The sequence below is a fragment of the Ochotona curzoniae genome, unplaced genomic scaffold, assembly GCF_017591425.1.
Source record: "Ochotona curzoniae isolate NIBS_2020 unplaced genomic scaffold, NIBS_Ocur_1.0 contig_883, whole genome shotgun sequence".
Taxonomy (NCBI): Eukaryota; Metazoa; Chordata; class Mammalia; order Lagomorpha; family Ochotonidae; genus Ochotona; species Ochotona curzoniae.
The window spans coordinates 31,257,161-31,276,192 of NW_024466599.1; the positions used below are offsets into that span (position 1 = coordinate 31,257,161).

Here is a 19,032-nt window from a genome sequence, read left to right on the forward strand (position 1 = left end):
ATTTAAAAAAATCCTTAAATGCACACAACTAAAGGTGGACATTTGGTCTAGAGGTTAAAATGGTGTGGAGACCCATGTCCCATGATGTGTGAACTGGGCTAGACAGGCCCCCTGAGCTCAGCTTTCTGCTAATGCAGTCCCAGAGCACACTGGAAACTGTGAAAATAACTGATTCCTACCCCCTCAGGGGACACCTGGGCTGCGGTCCTGGCTCCTGATTCCAGTCATGACCCAGCCATAGCTCAACCATAGCCACTATGGGAATTTGCACAGTGAAACCCAAGAAGAGAGATCTCCGTATTGTTTCGTTTCTCAATAATAAAAGGAAAAAATTCAATGCACACAACCGCACTGATTTTTTGGTTTGTATTCCTTATCATCAGTTCTTAAAGTAACTAGTTCTTAAAGTAACTAGAATCTAGGTCTGGCGCAGTGGCTCAGTGGTTAAATCCTAGAGTTGTAAGTACTGGGATCCCATATGGATGCCGGCTTCTGTCCTGACTGCTGTACTTCCCATTCAGCTCCCTGCCTGGGAAAGCAGCAACAGAAGGCCCAAATGGAAATCCAGGAACAGGCTTTACTTTAGGGAGCTGGTGAATTCTCTAGGACATGTGTGTCTGCAGGCTGGCTTTCTGCTAGGCGGGGAAGTGAGGGGGACAGTGAGGATCTATTGCTTCCATCAACTAACAAAGGCATAAATGATCTGAACGGATTTCAGCAGCTCCGTGAAAACAAAAAGGGAAATGATAATCAGTGTTTCTGGAAATCTGACATAGGTGATCATCTTAGGAAAAGCTGACAGTATACACTGGCAGTAAGAAAAACTAAAGTCTTCCAAGACAGTTTACCATTGAAATATAACTTTGAAATCAAGATCAAGGAGCCATAATTACGGCACAGCACATGAAGCCACTGTCTTGGGCACGATGGCATCTAATCTGGGTGCCAGTAGTGTCCTGCAATGGCATAGGAAAAGCATCTGAGGATGGCCCAAGGGCTAGGGCCCTGTCACCCACATGGGAAACTCAGGAGCAGCTCCTGGCTCCTGCCTTCAGACCAGCCCAACTCCAGGCCTTATGGCCATTTGGAAAGTGAACCAGCAAGACCTCTCTTCTCTGTAACTGCGACTTTGAAATAAATATACCCTTAACGAAATAGAGGGTGGGGGAGGGAAGGAGGCAGAAAGGAAAAAAAAAATGAAATGAATATCTAAACCAAAACATGTTACTCCAAAGAAAAAAAAAAAGAGAGGGAGTAGGGAGAGGAGGAGGCAAGGAGCCAGGAAGAAAAAAAAAAAGTATCTAAAACAAAACGTGCTACTCCAAATTTTATCTTGATGATTCAAAGATAGTTATAACCATAGCACAGAATCATGATATTCAATAGAATACAACAAAATTTAAAAGATAAAGCAACATCTACTGCAGTAAGCTCCCCCAAACAAGTACTTATTTAACGTGAACTTTCTGAACAAAGAACAGTGGCATACCCGTGCGGCATGTGCTCTCAAAGACTTTCTGTAGCAGCGTCTTTGGAATGCGGCCAGTTCTTCTGACAGAATTATCTAGTCTCATTAGAGCCCAATCAAATTGACTGGCATTCCTCCTGGAGGCAAAAGGGGGCTCCTCTTGAAGAACATTCTTTTTTTCAGCAGCAATGGCGTATAGCCTGGTTTGGCTCAGTAGCCCCCTAGAAAATGAAACACAATTAGACACAAACTAAGTCAAACATGACATAAGTCATCATTCTGAGCAGGATTTATATAAAACTTTTATAAACTACTATATATCTTAAAAATTTCAATACAATATGAAAAATGTTCAGAAAAATGGCGATAGCTTTCATTTCTGCCTTGGACAAAATCATACACTAACTCCTGAATAACTGAGAGCACCTTGGTAAATTTCAACATTGGAATCATTTCAAGCTAAAATAACAGGGTGTGTGTGCTATGTATTTTTTAATCTCCTCTAATCAAAACCAGATTAATAAAGGAAAATGAAGCCGTTTATGCTATAAAGCTCTTCCTGTCTCTATAAATAACAGCTCTAAAATATATCCAAAACTCTGAAACTACCTTCAAGTGTTCTTTGGATATAAGCTTCCTTTTCATTAAAATAACACAGTAGTATAAAAAAAACTATATCAAAAAGACCATTGTCCAAGTTAACGCTAAACATTTTTTCAGGATAATTTAATTCATTTTTAAATCTGTTTAAATAAATTTGAAACACTTTATAGCAGTAATGTTTCACCTCTCAACTCTTACCTGCTTTCCATCTATTTAAGATGACTATAACCATCAAAAATAAAATTTAGGGGCCAGCGCCATGGTGTGGCAAGTGTGTGCATGTTGCCTGTGATGCAGGTAATCCCAATGAATGCTGGTTTAGTCTCAACTTCCCCACATGTGATTCACTGGCCTGCGAAGGCAGCAGAGGATGGTCTAAGTGCCTGGGCTCTGCACCCACAGGAGACCTAAGGAAAGCTCCTGGCTCCTGCCTTCAGACCGGCCTGGCTCCAGCTGTCGTAGCCACTTGGGGAATGAATCAGTACATGGAAGATCTCTCTCTAGTTCCCTTTGTGTCCTCTGTTGTAATTCTGCTTTCCAAATACAGATAAATAAATCTTAAAAATAAGTAAGTAAAATTAGATTTCTGGTATTAAGCATCAACTTTAGTCAGAGGGAAAACAAAAAATGGTCTTAAAAGTTCAGAGCAAGTATGTGTGTTTATAGAAACAATTGTTTACAAAGGAAATCTTCAAATCACTTAATATTTTAATGATACAAAATTCAACATATAAGCCAACTGCTCAAAAACATGAATTCAGAGGTATTCCTCAGTGTAGAAATAAAGGCTACACCTAAATTACTAGAAATACGAAGTTTAGGAAGTAATCTTTGTGAGGCCAGTGTTTCAAGCACAGCAACTTTAAGCTACTGTCTACAAAACTGACACCTCATAAGCACCATGTTCAGTTTGCAGCTATTCCACTTCTGGTCCAATAGTCTGTGAATGTGCCTGGAAAAAAGCAGAAAATGGCACAAATACTTGGGCCCTGGCTGCCCCTGCGGGAGACGAATGCAGTTCCAGACGTCCAGCCCAGGCCACTGTAACCATTTAGGGACTGAACCAACAGATAAAAGATCTGTGTGCAACTCCACCTTTCAAATTAATACATCAATCTTTTAAAAAATAAATAAATAAATCTATGTGTGTGAAGAAATCTTTAAATGTTACATAACTCTTTGAAACTTAAAACATGCGCTCTTACTCAATTATCATTTTAAACAGATAATATTTCTGAGATTTACACTTTCACTTCAATTATCTTGATTGCAGCAGTCACTAAGCATAAATACCACAGAAGTATGTTAGTAATTAAGCCACATGTAAAAGCACTTATCAGTCAAAGACAACGAAGTCAGGATGACCACATTCTTCTGACATGTGAGTTTGAGCATAACACTAATGCTGAATTTTTTACAACTGGACAATCATCACAAACTAAATGATAATCTGTGTGATACTGCATAAAAGGGGCCCTATTCCACAGGTTTCACTATGAGGTTCCATAAAACACAGAGGCAGTAATGGGTATTAGACTAGAAATTCTATCTCTGTAGGCCAAAGTCACAGCCACAGAGACCCTCAATGATCCCATCTACACAAACAGATCAGAAACAGGACAGCAACAATGACTTATCTCTGTAACCCTAACAATCAACATACGGTAGATTTACTTGAAGAAAGTTTGTGAATGAGGTGAATTAAATGCTAGATTATCACCTACAGAAGATACACCTTTATAGGTATTCATTTAACTCTTATACTGAAGGCTCCTACAGCCATGTATCTGGCAACTGTACTAGTTACTACTACCACAAAGTATTATTTTTTGTAAACAACTCAGTACAATGTGTCAAAATCAGGTTAACAGATATATAACAATACTGCTCAATAACGGAAGGTGATTAACACAGAAATTTTAGAATTATAGTGAAATCTGCTTATTTGCCACGTTTTTCAGCCAACCCAAATCTGACAAGTTGTTGGCCAAAAAAAAAATATATATATATGTACATATATATATATACCTATTTTAATACATAATTTTAAAATATAAGATCAGACAAACAAGGCCCAGCGGCGTGGCCTAGCGGCTAAAGTCCTCCCCTTGAACGCGCCAGGATCCCATGTGGACGCCAGTTCTAATCCCGGCAGCTCCACTTCCCATCCAGCTCCCTGCTTGTGGCCTGGCAAAGCAGTTGAGGATGGCCCAATGCTTTGGGATCCTGCACCCGTGTGGGAGACCTGGAGGACATTCCTGGATCCTGGCCCCAGATTGGCATAGCACCAGCCATAGCGCTCACTTGGGGAATGAATCATCGGACAGAGGATCTTCCTCTGTATATCTTCCTCTCTGTATATCTGACTTTGTAATAAAAATAAATCTTAAAAAAAAAAGAACAAAATTCAGGAATTTTATGTTCATAAAATAGTACATCATTCTGAGGCTGATTATTCTTACAAATAAGTCCTTAACGCAGCCACGTCTCCTTCAGCTGAGGATGCTTGACTTTAATTAAGTAGAACTTTAAACTGAAAGAAGGCCCGGTTCAGTAGCCTAGTGGCTAAAGTCCTCGCCTTGCACGGGCCGGGTGCAAGTTCATACCCCAGCTGCTCCACTTCCCATCCAGCTCCCTGCTTGTGGCCTGGGAAAGCAGTCAAGGATGGCCCAAAGCCTTGGGACCCTGTACCCAGGTGGGATCCAGCTGTTGCGCCCACCTGGGGAGTAAACCAGCAGAAGGTCTTTCTCTTCTTTCTGTAAAAATCTGCCTTTCCAATAAAAAATAAATAAAGCTGAGATTGGAGATTTATCTTTAAATAAAGGATCCTCCAATGCTTCCTACACTAGTAATATGGCCCAGAATTTATTATTATTAAATTCACTTTCAGATACAAGCATTTGACACCTCTTGAGCTATCTGTATCTCACACAGGAGTTCCTGACTTAAGTCCCAGCTCCACTTGACTCTAGTTTGCTGTTAGCGCCAACACTGGGTACAGCAGATGACGGCTCCTGTACATAGGTCCTGGTCTCCAGTGTTGACACCTGGCTTGAGATGCTGGCCCAGCCACACCTACTGGAGCCATCTGTGTGAACATGCAGATGGCAGGTTAATGGTCTATCCCTCTGCTTTTCAAACCGAACTGTAAAAAATTATTCTCATACATCCTGAGCAGAACAAGAACTTCACAGCCTGAAGCAGTGAATGAATATTCTATCACAGTAAGGAAAATATCTCCAGCTACAGGCAACAGCTTCGTCTGCCTTGTACCTAGGCAAGTGCTACACTGCTGGGAGAAAAGCAGCTAGTAGCTGACTGGCATCCTGAGCCTGGTTCATGCCAATGCCATAACTACTCAGTATGCTAGGCATAGATGCTTACTCCTTAATGTTAATACTGCAAGAGAAGAGGCAGGGCAAACAGCCTGCTGCCACCCACAAGAAGCTGCAGGTGCGGCACGTGGGGGCTTAGTCTAAGAAAGGCCAGCCACCTCCACCACCCACCCACTGGAGCATCCTTGTACCAGGATGGGGTCCACTGAAGGCTTTTGATGTGAGCAGAGCTGTAGTCATGGGTCTCCCAGGCCAGACCACTGCACGTGCTGTTGGCAGAGGCCCACTAAAGGCATCTGGGATCAGCAAACAGCTTATCCTTTCACCTCATGCCAGCCTCATGTCAGGATCTACGATCTTGGGGACCAGGTTGTACGATTAGGCCAACTACATTGCTGACCACTGTGCAAGGAAGCCAACATCTCAGAGTAATGATGAAGATGTGAGGAATACAGCCCCAGTGGTACTGAATGCAAGTTCTCTGGCTTCTGAGAGGGACCCATTAGGTGAGCTAGAAAAAGTTGGCTGTGAGGACAGCCAAGTTCTACACCCCCGATCAGCAGGAAGCAACTACAGGAGATGGGATGAATCTGCACCCTTCAACAGCCCCTAGATTAAGAGCCAGAAATCTCTGAATGAAATGGGACAGATAGGTGGCTAGTTTAGGGTCACAAGCCCTTTGAACATTCAATCCACCAACCTATCGATCAAATGACCCCTCCCCAGGACATTATCAGGAACTTGGGGCAGAATTATAAACCACTCCCCTTCCCAAGATCATGTGAAGACTGGCAATGCAGGAGATGACCTCTCTCTTCCCATGGACACAGAATGAAAGAAACATTTCCCTCTCTTCAACTTTTTCCCTCACTCCACTCCTGAACAAGCCTCATGTGTATTTGTGATTTCCTCACTATTCAAAGTTTAAAAAATGTACATCAAATTAGTCATAAACATTCTTAAGTCTCTCTTCTCCCCTGGTTTTCTCATCTTCACTGATGACCCAATTTTATACCGCCCACGAACAATCTGTTTAGAGAGACAGAGACCTGGAAGAGTTAGCTGATGTTCATTACATGGGTAACAGGACCTCAAATTTACCTCATCAATCTCTAGTTTAACTATTCCATTTGAGTTTTTGTTAGCCTATTGATACGGTGGGTTACACTGATCAATTTCCAATGTTGAAACAACCTCACACACCTGAAATAAATCTCACCTGGTTGTGGTATATAACTCATTTTGTAAGTGGCTCAATCCACTGGAGTTTAGCATGTCAAAAAATCCCAAAAGAAAATGACTCCTTCTCAAAGTGGTTAGTATTCCGTCCTAACTTCTCCACTGCTACCTACTCTACCCCTTCTATACTGTTCCCTCCAATTTAAAATCTTAGGGTAATTATTTTATTCCTCAATCTTCTGTTACCTTTCAAGATCCATCTGTTGAATTCCCACATGTCTCTTTAGTATTGCAGAGGGCCTTGCTGAACCCAGGACTTGAATTCCTGCAGCAATCAATAATTAGTTTCTAAGATTCCAGCATTTTTTCATATAATGGACACAGTAATCTCCCAAAATTAGCCTTCCTCAGACCATTCTCCCTTCAAGATATTGTAACTATTCTTTACTTTGACCACAACAAACCTAAGTTCTTCGGTCTATTAATTTTAAGGTATCCAAGCACTTCTCTATCTATAGGGTAACATGCGAGGATCTTTATATTTACCTAGTGAGTAAACCTGACAAACTTCAACACATGTATCAATTGTAGCACTGTAAGAAAATAAGGGATTATGATAAAGGAATAAGAGCAGAATGAGACAGAATGATCAAGTGACATTTCTATTTGTGGCCACTTGGGGAGCGAGCCAGCAGATGGAAGACTGTTCTTGTAAATCTGCCTTTCCAACAAATAAACCTTAAAAAATAGATAACTAAATGAAAGACATTAACTTTTAGATCTTGATATGCACTTACTTCTGATACTCTTTAATATCTAAATTTATAACGTATCAACATCTTTATACACACAGGTAGTCACTTCGGCATCTAAAACGTCACACATTCCAGAACCAAGAAATTCTCATATCTAAGTCTGAATCCCAACTAGAGATTCTGGGTACACTGCCCTTTGAAATCTCTGCTTCCTGGTTCATGGTATCATTCACAGAAGTATGTTTGATGTATGCCATACGTGTGTGCTCCTCAGAGTCCAGCAGAAAAGGTAATGTCTTCTGTTCTGTCCCCGCCAGCAAGGCCCCTCTTCCTGGCCTGATCCTCACAGTCCATTCCCAGTCTGCTGTCTAGGTCAACTTTAATGGACCAATATTTCTCCAAATCCCCCAGTGGCTTCCTACCACCAAACCAACCAGGGCAGTGTCAAGGAATTAAATGGTCTTTGAAGCACCAACCTCCTCCACTGCCACGTGGCAGAGGGCCAGCCGCTCAGCCCTCTCTGTGGGCTTCTACACCCTTCAACACTCTGGATCCCATTGCCACATGTCCTCACCACATAGAAGCCAATGTGACTGCTCCCCTCAACCTTCACAGCATCATACAGTGTGTGTACAGGGTCCTGTCAGAGTCTCTCGTTACCAATGAACTAAGCACATAAAGAGCAGAAGCGGAATCTTGAGATGACTATCCTACAATGAAAGGTAGGCACTAGTGTTGTGGCACAGCACATTAAACCTCAGCCTACGATGAAGAGGGCAATGAGGTGGTGTTAACGGGTACATACTCTGCTTGCAAGGCCAGCATTTCACATGGGCATCTCTTCAAGTCCTGGCTGCTCCATTCCCAATCCAGCTCCCTGCTCATGATCTGGGAAAGCAGAGGAGGGCCCAAAGCTTTGAGACCCTGCACCCACATGGGAGACCTGGAAGAAGCTTCTAGCTTCAGATCAGCTCAGCCTCAGCCCTTAGAGCTATTTGGGAAGTGAGCCATTGTATGGAAGATGTGTCTCTCCTCCTGGTAAATCTACCTTTCAAATGAAAAATAAATAAATCTTTAAAAAGTATTAAAATATGAAAATGAAGAGGAAAGCCAAAGAAAAAAAAATGTGCATCATTTTTTCCCATCAGACATGAACTGTAGCAGTTTCACTCACAGGCATGCACCTGTTCTTCTCAGACAAGGAATCCCAGGCCCTCAAGGCCAGGGGGCATGTCGGGGGACAGTGCAAAACATCATGGAACCAGACCTCTCTCTTTAAAGATTTATTTATTTATTGGAAAGTCAGATATACAGAAAGGAGGAGAGACAGAGAGGAAGATCCTCTGTCCAATGATTCACTCCCCAAGTGAGCACAACAGCCCATGCTATGCCGATCTGTAGCCAGGATCCAGGAACTTCTGGGTATCCGACATGGGTGCAGAGTCCCAAGGCTTTGGGCCATCCTCCACTGCTTTCCCGGGCCACAAGCAGGGAGCTGGATGGGAAGTGGAGCTGCCGGGATTAGAACCGGTGCCCACATGGGATCCCGGCACGTTCAAGGTGAGGACTTTAGCGGCTAGGCCACGCCGCTGGGCCCTGGACCTCTCTTACAGTCTGCAACTCACTGCCTTCCTTCCTTAATTGCAGAGGCTTTTCCTGATTCACTCAACAAATACTACTTTGTACCACAAAGTTAGACACTACAGGAGTCCAAAGAACAAGCAGGGACAGTTGCTGTGGCACAGCCAGTTGGGTCACTCCATGGGACACCAACAGTCCACACTGAACACGCACTGAGTCCCACCGCCACTTTCTGCACAGCTTCCTGCCAACATATTCCCTTATCAGGCAGTGGATGATGGGCCAAGCACACAGTGCCCCGGCCACTCATGTGCAGAAACTGAATGGAGTTTCTGGCTCCTGGCTATGACCTGGCCCAGTTCCTAGTGTTGCAAGTGTTTGAGGAACGAATCAGCAGACAGAAGATGTCTCTACCACTGTCTTCCAAATAAACGTAGAAAACAACAAGTAAATAAATAAGACACAGTCCCCTAACTTCTTTTTTTTCCATTTTTTTATTATATTTTTGACAATCCTTACATAGTTAGTTAAGGTAAAAAGGCTCAAGGACTACAGAAAAGTGGGTAAGACTATTATTTCCACATTGTTTCCTTCAGGTATCTGAGGTAAAGGGGGATAGTAAGGGTGAGACCCCACCCAGTCTCCCACCCACCCCAGGTCCCTGATATGGGGCATGCTCCAAGGTCTTGCTCAAGTGGTTTTGACAGTCCCTAACTTCTATGGACACTGTCGCCAGCTCTGGAATATTGTTGGTTATACGTGTGGTGAGGGGTGCAATGGTTCAAGGGGGACAGGAAGGGCACATAGGCAAGCAGCAGTCAGGGGACAGCATGCTGAGCCAAAGCTGGAACATCCGCGCTGTTCCACACGGCAGCACCAGCTCAACTCTCAGCTATCCCTGCTAACAGTTTAGGCGCAATAAGGAAACAGGCAAGCTGCAAATTACAGGCAGGACACCTTGTAAAAAGTTACAGCAAAAGCATTAGGAAATTACAAAACATTTCCTCCAGGGCAGAAAAAATCAGCCTTCCATGGAGGTAAGAGACAGCTACCACTACTACTGTGGCAGTTACAATGTATCAAATCCCATTAAGCGCTCCATAACCGTGTGCAATAGGCCTAACGCTACTATCACTTCCGTTGTACTGAAACTGAGGCTGGAGGATGTCAAACGACTGATCCGGCGATGAAAGGACCTATACCGGTCACAGGGGCTACAATCCAGACCCTCAGCTTTTAAGTCTTGCCCTAGCTCCTGAATTAACTACTTGTAAAAACCAGCCTTCCAAACTCATTTTTCTCAAATGCCAAAACCTCTGCAGCAGCAGCTTCAGGTGACGCTTTGCTGGGCATTCTGGACTGCCCTTCACTTCGACCTGCTGAGATCCCTTAATCTAGGAGGGATTTAACGGGACAAAACAACCTCAGATCTCAGTTTTGTTCACAGAGTAACCCTGACACTTAAACCCGTTGAAAGAAAACTCAAAAATGAAAAAGCCCACCAGGCAGAAGCCCAAGCTGATCACACGCCTAGGTCCAATTGTGAATTATCCCTAACTCACCCCAAACTCCCAACTCACCCCCTACCCCCCCCCCCAAAAAAAGCACTTAAGTTTTTGAAACCTGAATGCTGGTGGATACCAACCACCGAGACGGATCCCGCCAAGTTCAAGGAGGACAACACCACCCAGCAGCCTCCTAAGCCCCGACCAGCCGCTCCGACCCGCGATGGCCAAGGCAGCAATCGGGCCGGAAGCAAGCCATGCCCGCGGCCGTGACCTTCCCCAGGCGCTCCCTCACCAACGCCTGAAAGCCCCGGGCGAGAGGCGTGACCTGGAGCCCCGGGACGCCGAGCAGCACGGAGCTCACACGGCTGAGCCCCGGTCCCCTCAACCCCGGCCCGGCAGCGCCCACCACTCCGCGGGGACCCGGCTGCAAGGGCGGCCGGGCGGGAAGGGATCTGCACACTCACCCGGCTCCCGGCACGGCGCGCGGCCGGCGCGAGCAGCCTGCGAGCAGGCGCAGGGACAGCGGGAGGCGCGGGGCGGCCCCGGCGCGGAGAAGCCAGCCAGCGGGTCTCAGCAGGGCTGCCATGCTCGGCCGTCCCCACTGCGGCATGCACGCTCCTCCAGAAGGACAGGAGGAGCACGTGACTGCGGGGTCGCCCGGCGCGCGGGACGGACCAAAGGCCGGCGCGCCGAGCGTAGGGGGAGGCCAGAATTCTTTTACATTCCAAAATGAGAAAAAAACGATCTATGTGAAAAAACGGGGGACCCCAGACAGCACGGAGATGAATCTGATTTCCTGGTTTATTATAGGCGGGGCCTCTTTTGACATCTGGGTCCCCGCTGTCAGCATGGTCAGTAACTCTACCCCTTCACTTTTCAGTTGGTACACTCCCCCAGCGGTCGACTCCGCCCAGGCTGGCGCAGAGGCTTGCGGGGGGCCGACCGGCAGCAGCACCTGGGACGCCGGCGAGGAGCCGACTGGGAAGTTCCCGGGGTGTGGGACGAGTCTGTCGGCCGAGGGCGGAGTCGCGCCTGACAGAACTGTCCGACCCGGCGCCCTCTGACAGGAACCAGCGCCAGCTGTCAGCTGAGCGAGCCAGAGGAAAACGTTAAGCACCTTTGTCCCCTGTCCCAGATTTAAACACACGGAGATTGTCCTGTCGGGGCCTGGGGACCATGTCATGGCACACGCGGTGCTTCGCTTTAGGAAAGGAATTCCTCAGAGAGGAGTCGTGTAGTTGAAAGCTGGCTTCGGACGGCCGCCCTTCTCCCACCTTCCCCTCAGGAAAAGCATCTGGCCGCGGACGTCCGGAAGAGACTGGGGAGAGAAGGGCAGGCGGGACTAGCAAGGCCGGTGGCCACGAGGACGTGCAGAGCACGTGGGGATCGGGCTCCCGCTGCTCCTGCTCCCGGAGCCCGGCTCTGCCCATCCCCGGGCAGCCTGGGGTCCGTCTGTGACCTGGAAGCCTCCCCTGGGGCTGTTTATCCCACTGGACAGGCACACAGTAAGTCGTACTAAGCATTCCGTGAGTTATCGTGCATATTGACCAAGACGCCAGCTCACCTGTTCCTTGAGAATTGAGAACTTTCCACCTCTCCAACCCCTCCCCATCAAAAAAAAAAAAAAAAAAAAAAAAGGTTTCACGCAGGTCTTGGGAATGTCGTGTTATTCATTCAGCACTTACCGAACACATAGCTGGTGCCAGGCCATTACTTGAGATTCTAGGAATATAGCAGAGAACAACCCTGGACGTTGATGAAGCTCCCCAAAGCCGTCTTGGGTAGACAGCTAAGAAATGTGACAAGAAAATGCGTAGAGGAGTAAGACCAGAGGGTGCTGGGTGGGGGGAAAGTGGCTAATTTAGATAAGATGGTCAGAAAAAAAGTTACTTTAGAGTTGCCATTTGAGGCAGGTGTTTGTAGAGAGCTTGGCTTTGAGTTGGGGCCCTGTTTCAGATTCCAGCTTCCTCCTGACCTGCACCCTGGGAGGCAGTGTGATGGCTGAGTCCTTGGGTCCCTGACATGTGACACCCGCTTGGCCTGGCCAGGCTTTGCCTCTGCTCTCGCTGGCATCTGGGAAGTGAACCGGTAATTGGGAGTTCCTTCTCTCTCTCTCTCTCTCTCTCTCTCTCTCTCTCTTTCTCTCTCTCTTTGTGGGTATGTGTGCTTTGAATAAAAAATTTAAAAAATTATATAGTAAGAATGAGTATTTAAACAAAACTGGGGCACTATTTCCTTTAAGTGTATATCCATATATTGCCCTGGGATTGACAGCCAGCAAATAGCAAAACCCTGAGACAGAGAAGCAGGTGTAGCCCACTTTAGGCACAAGGAATAGGGTGCTGAGAGGGAGGCCTGGTTGGAGGTGGAGGTAAGAGAGACACTGGGAGCCAGATCGTGCAGTGTGTTCCAAGAAACCTTAGGGACATGAACCATTATTTCAGAATGAGACAGGAAACCATCGGGAAGTTGGCTGTGTTGCTGTGGAATGAATTTGGCTGTATTTTTAAAGGGTCATTCTGGTTGTTGTTTGGAGAGATTTTAGGGGAAGGCCGAGGGGAGGGGCAGTAACTAAAAGCAGTGAGACCAAAGAGGAGACTCCTGCAGTTACCTCAGGCTTGAAGTAGGGACTGACAGCTGAGATGATGAGAAAGGCCCAGGTTCTCGCACACATGGCAGAACCAGAGGATGTGTTCATGAACAGACTGTCGGGTATGCGTCAGGGAGGACTGCGGGTGGTGACTGGAACAGCTAGAGAGATCCCTAGTTTAAATGGGAAAGGCTGAGGGAGAAGCAGATTTCCAAAGCGAATTATAAAGAAAGTGCTCTTCTGGATTGTTAAGTTTGTGTCTGTCTGCTGGGCATCAAGTTTGGTTATTTGGGCTTGTCTGGAGTTCAGGGACCTCTCTTGAGCCTCTGCTGAAGACGTCATGGCCAACAACGCCATAATGCTGGGCACCTGTGAGAGGGACTACATGGAGAGTCAGGAAACCAGAGATGCAGGCCCTGCTTGCTCTTTCCTCTCCTCTCTTAAGATATATTATTTATCTGAAAACCAGAGTTACACAAAGAGGGAGCAACAGAGAGAGAGAAAGATCTTCCATTTGCTGGCTCATTGCCCAAATGGCCACAATGCCTGGGTTTCCCACAAGAGTGGCAGGCAGCAAAGCCGTTGGGCCATCTTCCACTGCTTTCCCAGGCACATTAACAGACAATTGAGTTGGAAGTGGAGCAGCGGGGACTTCAATAGGCACTCATATGGAATACCAATGTCACAGGCATTGATTTAACCCAACAAGCCATAGTGCCGGCCCCACTGTTTGTATAGCAACTCATGTTCTCAAGAATGAACTCACTGCACAGGACTGGCTGTCAATTCAGGTGAGGGTGATGCGTTAGGTCTGCCTTTTACAACTTTCACTGTCTCAACATCACCCTACTGTGTACCAAGCATTCAATTCATGAGCCTTTGGGAGACTCACACAAACCAGAGCACATCTTAAATGCCTAATTCATATTTTAGTGAAATAACTAGTGTATATAAAGCACATGATAGAATCCATTTCGTGGCAAAGAAATTATGCAACTACCCTCACTAGGCTCATTTTACAGGGAAGGATAAGACTATAAGACTTAGTACACACAGATAACCATTCCAAAAGGTAGTGTGATGAGATCAACAAGAGGCAAACCAGGTGGCAAAATGGTGGGACATTCACCCATCAGAACCTGCTGAATGCTAAAATGAAAATAGTCACGAGACAGCTGAATAGTTATCTATTGCCATTTTAAGGTGTATAAAATCTGGTTGTATATAAACTAATAATTGAAATGTCAATGAAGAAGTCACAGGATGCGGTTCAGAACTTGCATTTTTTTAAACATATTTGTTACTCAATACCATGTCAATTAATTCCATAATGTAAATTGATGTTGATGTTATGTTGTGGCTTTTAATTGATCGGGATGATATTCTGCCTGCTCTGCTTTCAGACCAGAGATGGTCTCCCTAAGAAACCTTTGAATTTATCTGGACAATAAGATGCTGGACTCTATGCTTGCAATGGAAGAATCTTAACTGAACTTGAACTGTAATACTGTAACAAGGTGGAGGAATCCACCATGGGGGGAGAGTACAGGAGGGGTTGGGGGAATCCCAGAGCCTATGAGACAGTGTCACATAATGTAATGTAATTAATCAATAAAAAATAATATAACAAAACAAAAACAAAAACAAAAACAAACCAGCTCCTAACTCCATCTTCCTGCTAATCCACAGCCTGAGAAGCGGCAGGTGATGACTTAGTTAAGTTCCTGGCACCTGACTTCAGCCTGACTCAGCTGTGGACATTTTAGGCACCTACTAAATAAGTCAGAGGAAGGAAGTTCTTTGTGTCTTCCCTTCGTGTCATTCTGCCTTTCAAATAAGTTTTGAAATTAGAAAAAAAAAGAGAGAACTGTTCATCTTCAAGATTCTGAGCTGAAAGTTTGCTGCTCAGCATCCTAACTTGGAAATTTATTTATTTATTATTTTTTAAAGATTTATTTATTTCTATTGGAAAGGCAGATACACAGAGAGGAGGAGAGACAGAAAGAAACGGTTGGAACTGAGCCAATCTGAAGCCAGGAGCCAGGAGCTTCTTCTAAGTCTCCCATGCAGGTGCAGAGTCCCAAAGTCTTTGGCCATTCTCGACTGCTTTTCCAAGGCCCTGGGCTGTGCTTGACTGCTTTACCAGGTCACAAGCAGGAAGCTGGATGGGAAGCAGGGCTGCCGGGATTCAAACTGGCGCCCTTACGGGATCCCGGTGCATTCAAGGCAAGGACTTTGGCTGCTAGGCCACAGTGCCAGGCCCCTAAATTGGAAATTTATACAGGCAGTGAATATAGTCTTGTTTTTGATTGGTCAATGGATTTTTTTTCTTTTTTGCTTTGTAACAATTTATAATGTAGCACCAAGAATCAGAAAACAGAACTGACCACTCATAACTGCTTATTGACCTTTTTGGAGTCTACTCTACTTTTCACAGAAAAATTCAAAATAGTGCAACCATGCGACCAAGTGATTGCTTTGAGTTTAAAAGCCTGTTTCGCTTAAAGGCCTTAGCATATTTTAAACAACAGATTAATGCTTAGCAGTGATTATGTTTTTTTCTTAAGGCAACTTGTCTGATGAATCAAGGGCTTCTCCCATCTGTGACTTCATTTTTCAAATCCAAATTTATTCATGTATGTAATTCCCAATTATTCAAAAGACATTGTGCCCAGACCTTCGTTTGCATTCAGCCCCAAGATGCCCATTACAAGTGGAGATCTGACTTGCCATCATACCCTGCAGCAACACTTCTGTCAAGTGGTGAGTCTTTCATCAGCCCACAAACCAGGAAGACAGATGCTGGATCATTTAGTAGGAAAAACTAACCAACTCTGGCAATGCGGGCTTGTTGCTGATAGTTTCCCCGTGTTGCCATGTGTGAAGGCGGCAGTGTTTGTGCGTTTCCCACAGGGCAGTTGGTGTCGGGATAAATCAATATGGAACAAGTAGTCAAACATACTGGGCTTTGCGACATACTACATGACTGAGTCCTTTCAAGACCCAACATAGTTACAATCGTTATAACAGCTGAAAATAGACTTTTCAAGGTATTTATTGAACAATCATTGTTAATTCCTAAAATGTCATATGGGTCTCTTATTTTCTATTTAGGTTTTCTTTGTATATTTTGGTTTTAAGGAGCTAGGAGATGTATTTTTTTTCCCAAGCAATATGTAATGTAGAATTTATTTTAGCTTGTGTATAAGGATTGAAAAATGATTTACCTTGGATAGTTTCAAGCAACTTGCGTTCTGATAGTTAAAAATTAAATAACAGAGGGGAAACAAATAGATTTTACTTGGGTATGACAAGAACATGTGGATTCCCCAGTGCATGAAGTTGCAAGACAGTGATAAGGCTCTTTTTCCTAGCTGTTCATCTTACTTTATTTTTTCTTCTAGTAGATTCTGGCTGCTAAACTGAGAGATAGGCAAATAGCCAGATCTAACTACTAAATCACCCTGGATAGAGTGATGATTGTATAATAATCCAAAAGATAAGATCCAATCTAGTCTAATCAAAGCTTTCTCCTAAAGCAGTTGGCATGGCAAGTTCTTTTGCATTTTTAGGTTATGGAGCTTGAGGAATAGGAAACCTGCCTACTGACAGTATCTTCTCCACCATATGAAGACAGCTCATTTGCAATGGGGCATAACAAAGTCAGCACACAGGAGGATGCACATGACAGAAAACATTCTCAGAATCTCTGAATCCCTGGAGCTGATAGGATCTAAGTTTCCATAGAAGGAATTAAATTATATTCTTTTTTTTAAGATTTATTTTTATTGGAAAGACAGATATACAGAGAGGAGGAGAGACAGAGAGGAAGATCTTCTATCTGTTAATTCACTCCCCAAGCAGCCGCAATGGCTGGAGCTGAGCCAATCCGAAGCCAGGAGCCTCTTCCAGGTCTCCCACACAGGTGCAGGGTCCCAAGGCTTTGGGTCATCCTCTGACTGCTTTCCCAGGCCACAGGCAGGGATATTGATGGGAGGTGGAGCTGCCGAGATTAGATTCCATATGGGAATCCAGTGTGTTCAAGGCAAGGACTTAAACCACTGCACTATAGTCACCCATGAAAGGAGTTGATAATTCTTGTTCATTTACTCAACCAATTTGAGTACTATTTCTGTTATTGACACCTGAAAGAGTCCTGACTATTGTAGAAATATGGGATGAAAAAGTAGAGTGATATCATGTTCTTTCAAAGGCTACAGTTACATTCCTCACATATATTGCCAAGATATCAAAGTTTGTTTGGTCTTGTCCTTTTTTAGCAAGTTCCATTCCATGGGAGTCATCTGAAAGCAGAAACAGACCAGCATCCAGCTTTCTCAAGCTTTAGTTTCCTCAGTTGATTTGATTTCTAGTCAGATGATACAGAATTATCTTGGAGCTATACGTAAACAAGAGTCTAACACAATGTTTTCTTGTGTGTTTTTTTTTAAGATTGCTGTTATTTTTATTGCAATGGTAGATATACATAAAGACAGAGAGGAAGAGCTTCCATCCAATGATTCACTCCCCAAGCGACCATAATGGCCAGAGCTGTGCCAATCCGAAGCCAGGAGCCAACAGCTTCTTCCAAGTCTCCCACGTGGGTACAGGGTCACCAAGGTTTTGGGCCGTCCTCAACTGCTTTCCCAGGCCACAAGCAGGGAGCTGGATGGCAAGCAGGGCTGCCAGGATTCGAACAGGCATCCATATGGGATCACGGCACATGCAAGACAAAGCTGCTAGGCTACCGTGCAGGAAACACAATGTTTTTTAATCATCTGTATAATTAGAGAATTGCCAAGACTGAAATCTCTGTCTTGGCTCAAAGTTGATATGAAGAAAGAGAGGGACATCACAAGAGGAGATAATCGAGATCCAAGAGGAGTTGTAAACAAGTAAAGGGAAGCCTTAAGATTTTGGTTGCTCCCGACCCCTCCTTTTTCTGCACCCCTTCCTTGATAAAAAGTAATCATTTCCTTCCCTGTAACATACTGTTCTCCAGAAGTCATTTTGTCTTACATGGCCATCTTGTCTTACATGAAAAACAGATTCTGAGACTCCAGTGTGAGGCCAAGAGCTCTGCTAGACAGGGCTCTATGGAATTTCTATGAAGAGTGAGGGCAGCAGGAGCGGGGAGGCTCCATTACAATGCAGTTGCAACCAGGACTTCGGATCCTACAAGGACCTTTTGGTCTGAGAAGATCTACAAAGTTACCCAGCCTTCAGCTAAGGCAACAGGCCTTTTACTGCTTTGTTGACCAGTCATTGCTATAAACTGTCCTCCAGAAGAAGCATGGTCTTGGATCAAGAGATGAGGAGGTAACTTCCAAAGAACTTGATCTATAACCATCAACTCTACCAACACTACCAGCAGTTGAGGGAATAAATAGTTCAGTCCCACAGCAGGAAATCGAGGTGGTAAAAACACTATCACCTTCCTACACCAGTCTGTTATGTCACTTAAATCAAAAGGAAAAGTTCTGTCAGAGTTGTTAAGATGAAGCCAAGTGATGGAGATGGCAAGGACTGGCTTCAGAATCATGGACTATGACTTGTCAAGATTTTGACACTGGATACTAATTAACATAGACTTTAGGAATCAGATGACTAAGCTGCTAAAGGATATATAGCATTGGAGAAACTATGAGTGTGATAAATAGTAACTTCTAATATTCCAATGTCTAAGGTAATCTCCAGGTCCTCTGAATACACCAGTAAGAATGCTCTCCCCCAGCAGAGAAGCCTAGCGGCTAACGTCTTCACATGGCATGTGCTGGGATCCCATATGACTGCTAGTTCATGTCCTAGCTGCTTCACTTCCCACTCAACTCTCTGCCTGTGGACCTGGGAAAGCAGTCGAGGGTGACTCGAAACCTTGGGACCCTGCACCCACTTGGGAGACCTGGAAGAAGCTCCTGGCTCCTGGCTTTGATTGGTGCAGCTCTGGCCATTGCAGTCACTTGAGGAGTGAAACATTGGACAGATCTTCCTCTCTGTCTCTCCTCTCTGTATA

General features: G+C 44.8%; 1 protein-coding gene across 1 annotated transcript in view; it reads right to left on the minus strand.

Moving 5' to 3' along the window:
* The window catches only part of LRPPRC (leucine rich pentatricopeptide repeat containing), an 88,551-nt gene extending 77,536 nt beyond the window's left edge, over window positions 1-11,015 (minus strand). The window contains exons 1-2 of the mRNA XM_040993168.1: window positions 10,894-11,015; window positions 1,490-1,689 (exon numbers count right to left, since the gene is read on the minus strand). Of these exons, the coding sequence (XP_040849102.1) occupies window positions 1,490-1,689; window positions 10,894-11,015 (322 nt within the window). The remainder of the gene's footprint in view (window positions 1-1,489; window positions 1,690-10,893) is intronic.
* Between the last annotated feature and the right edge of the window lie 8,017 nt (window positions 11,016-19,032).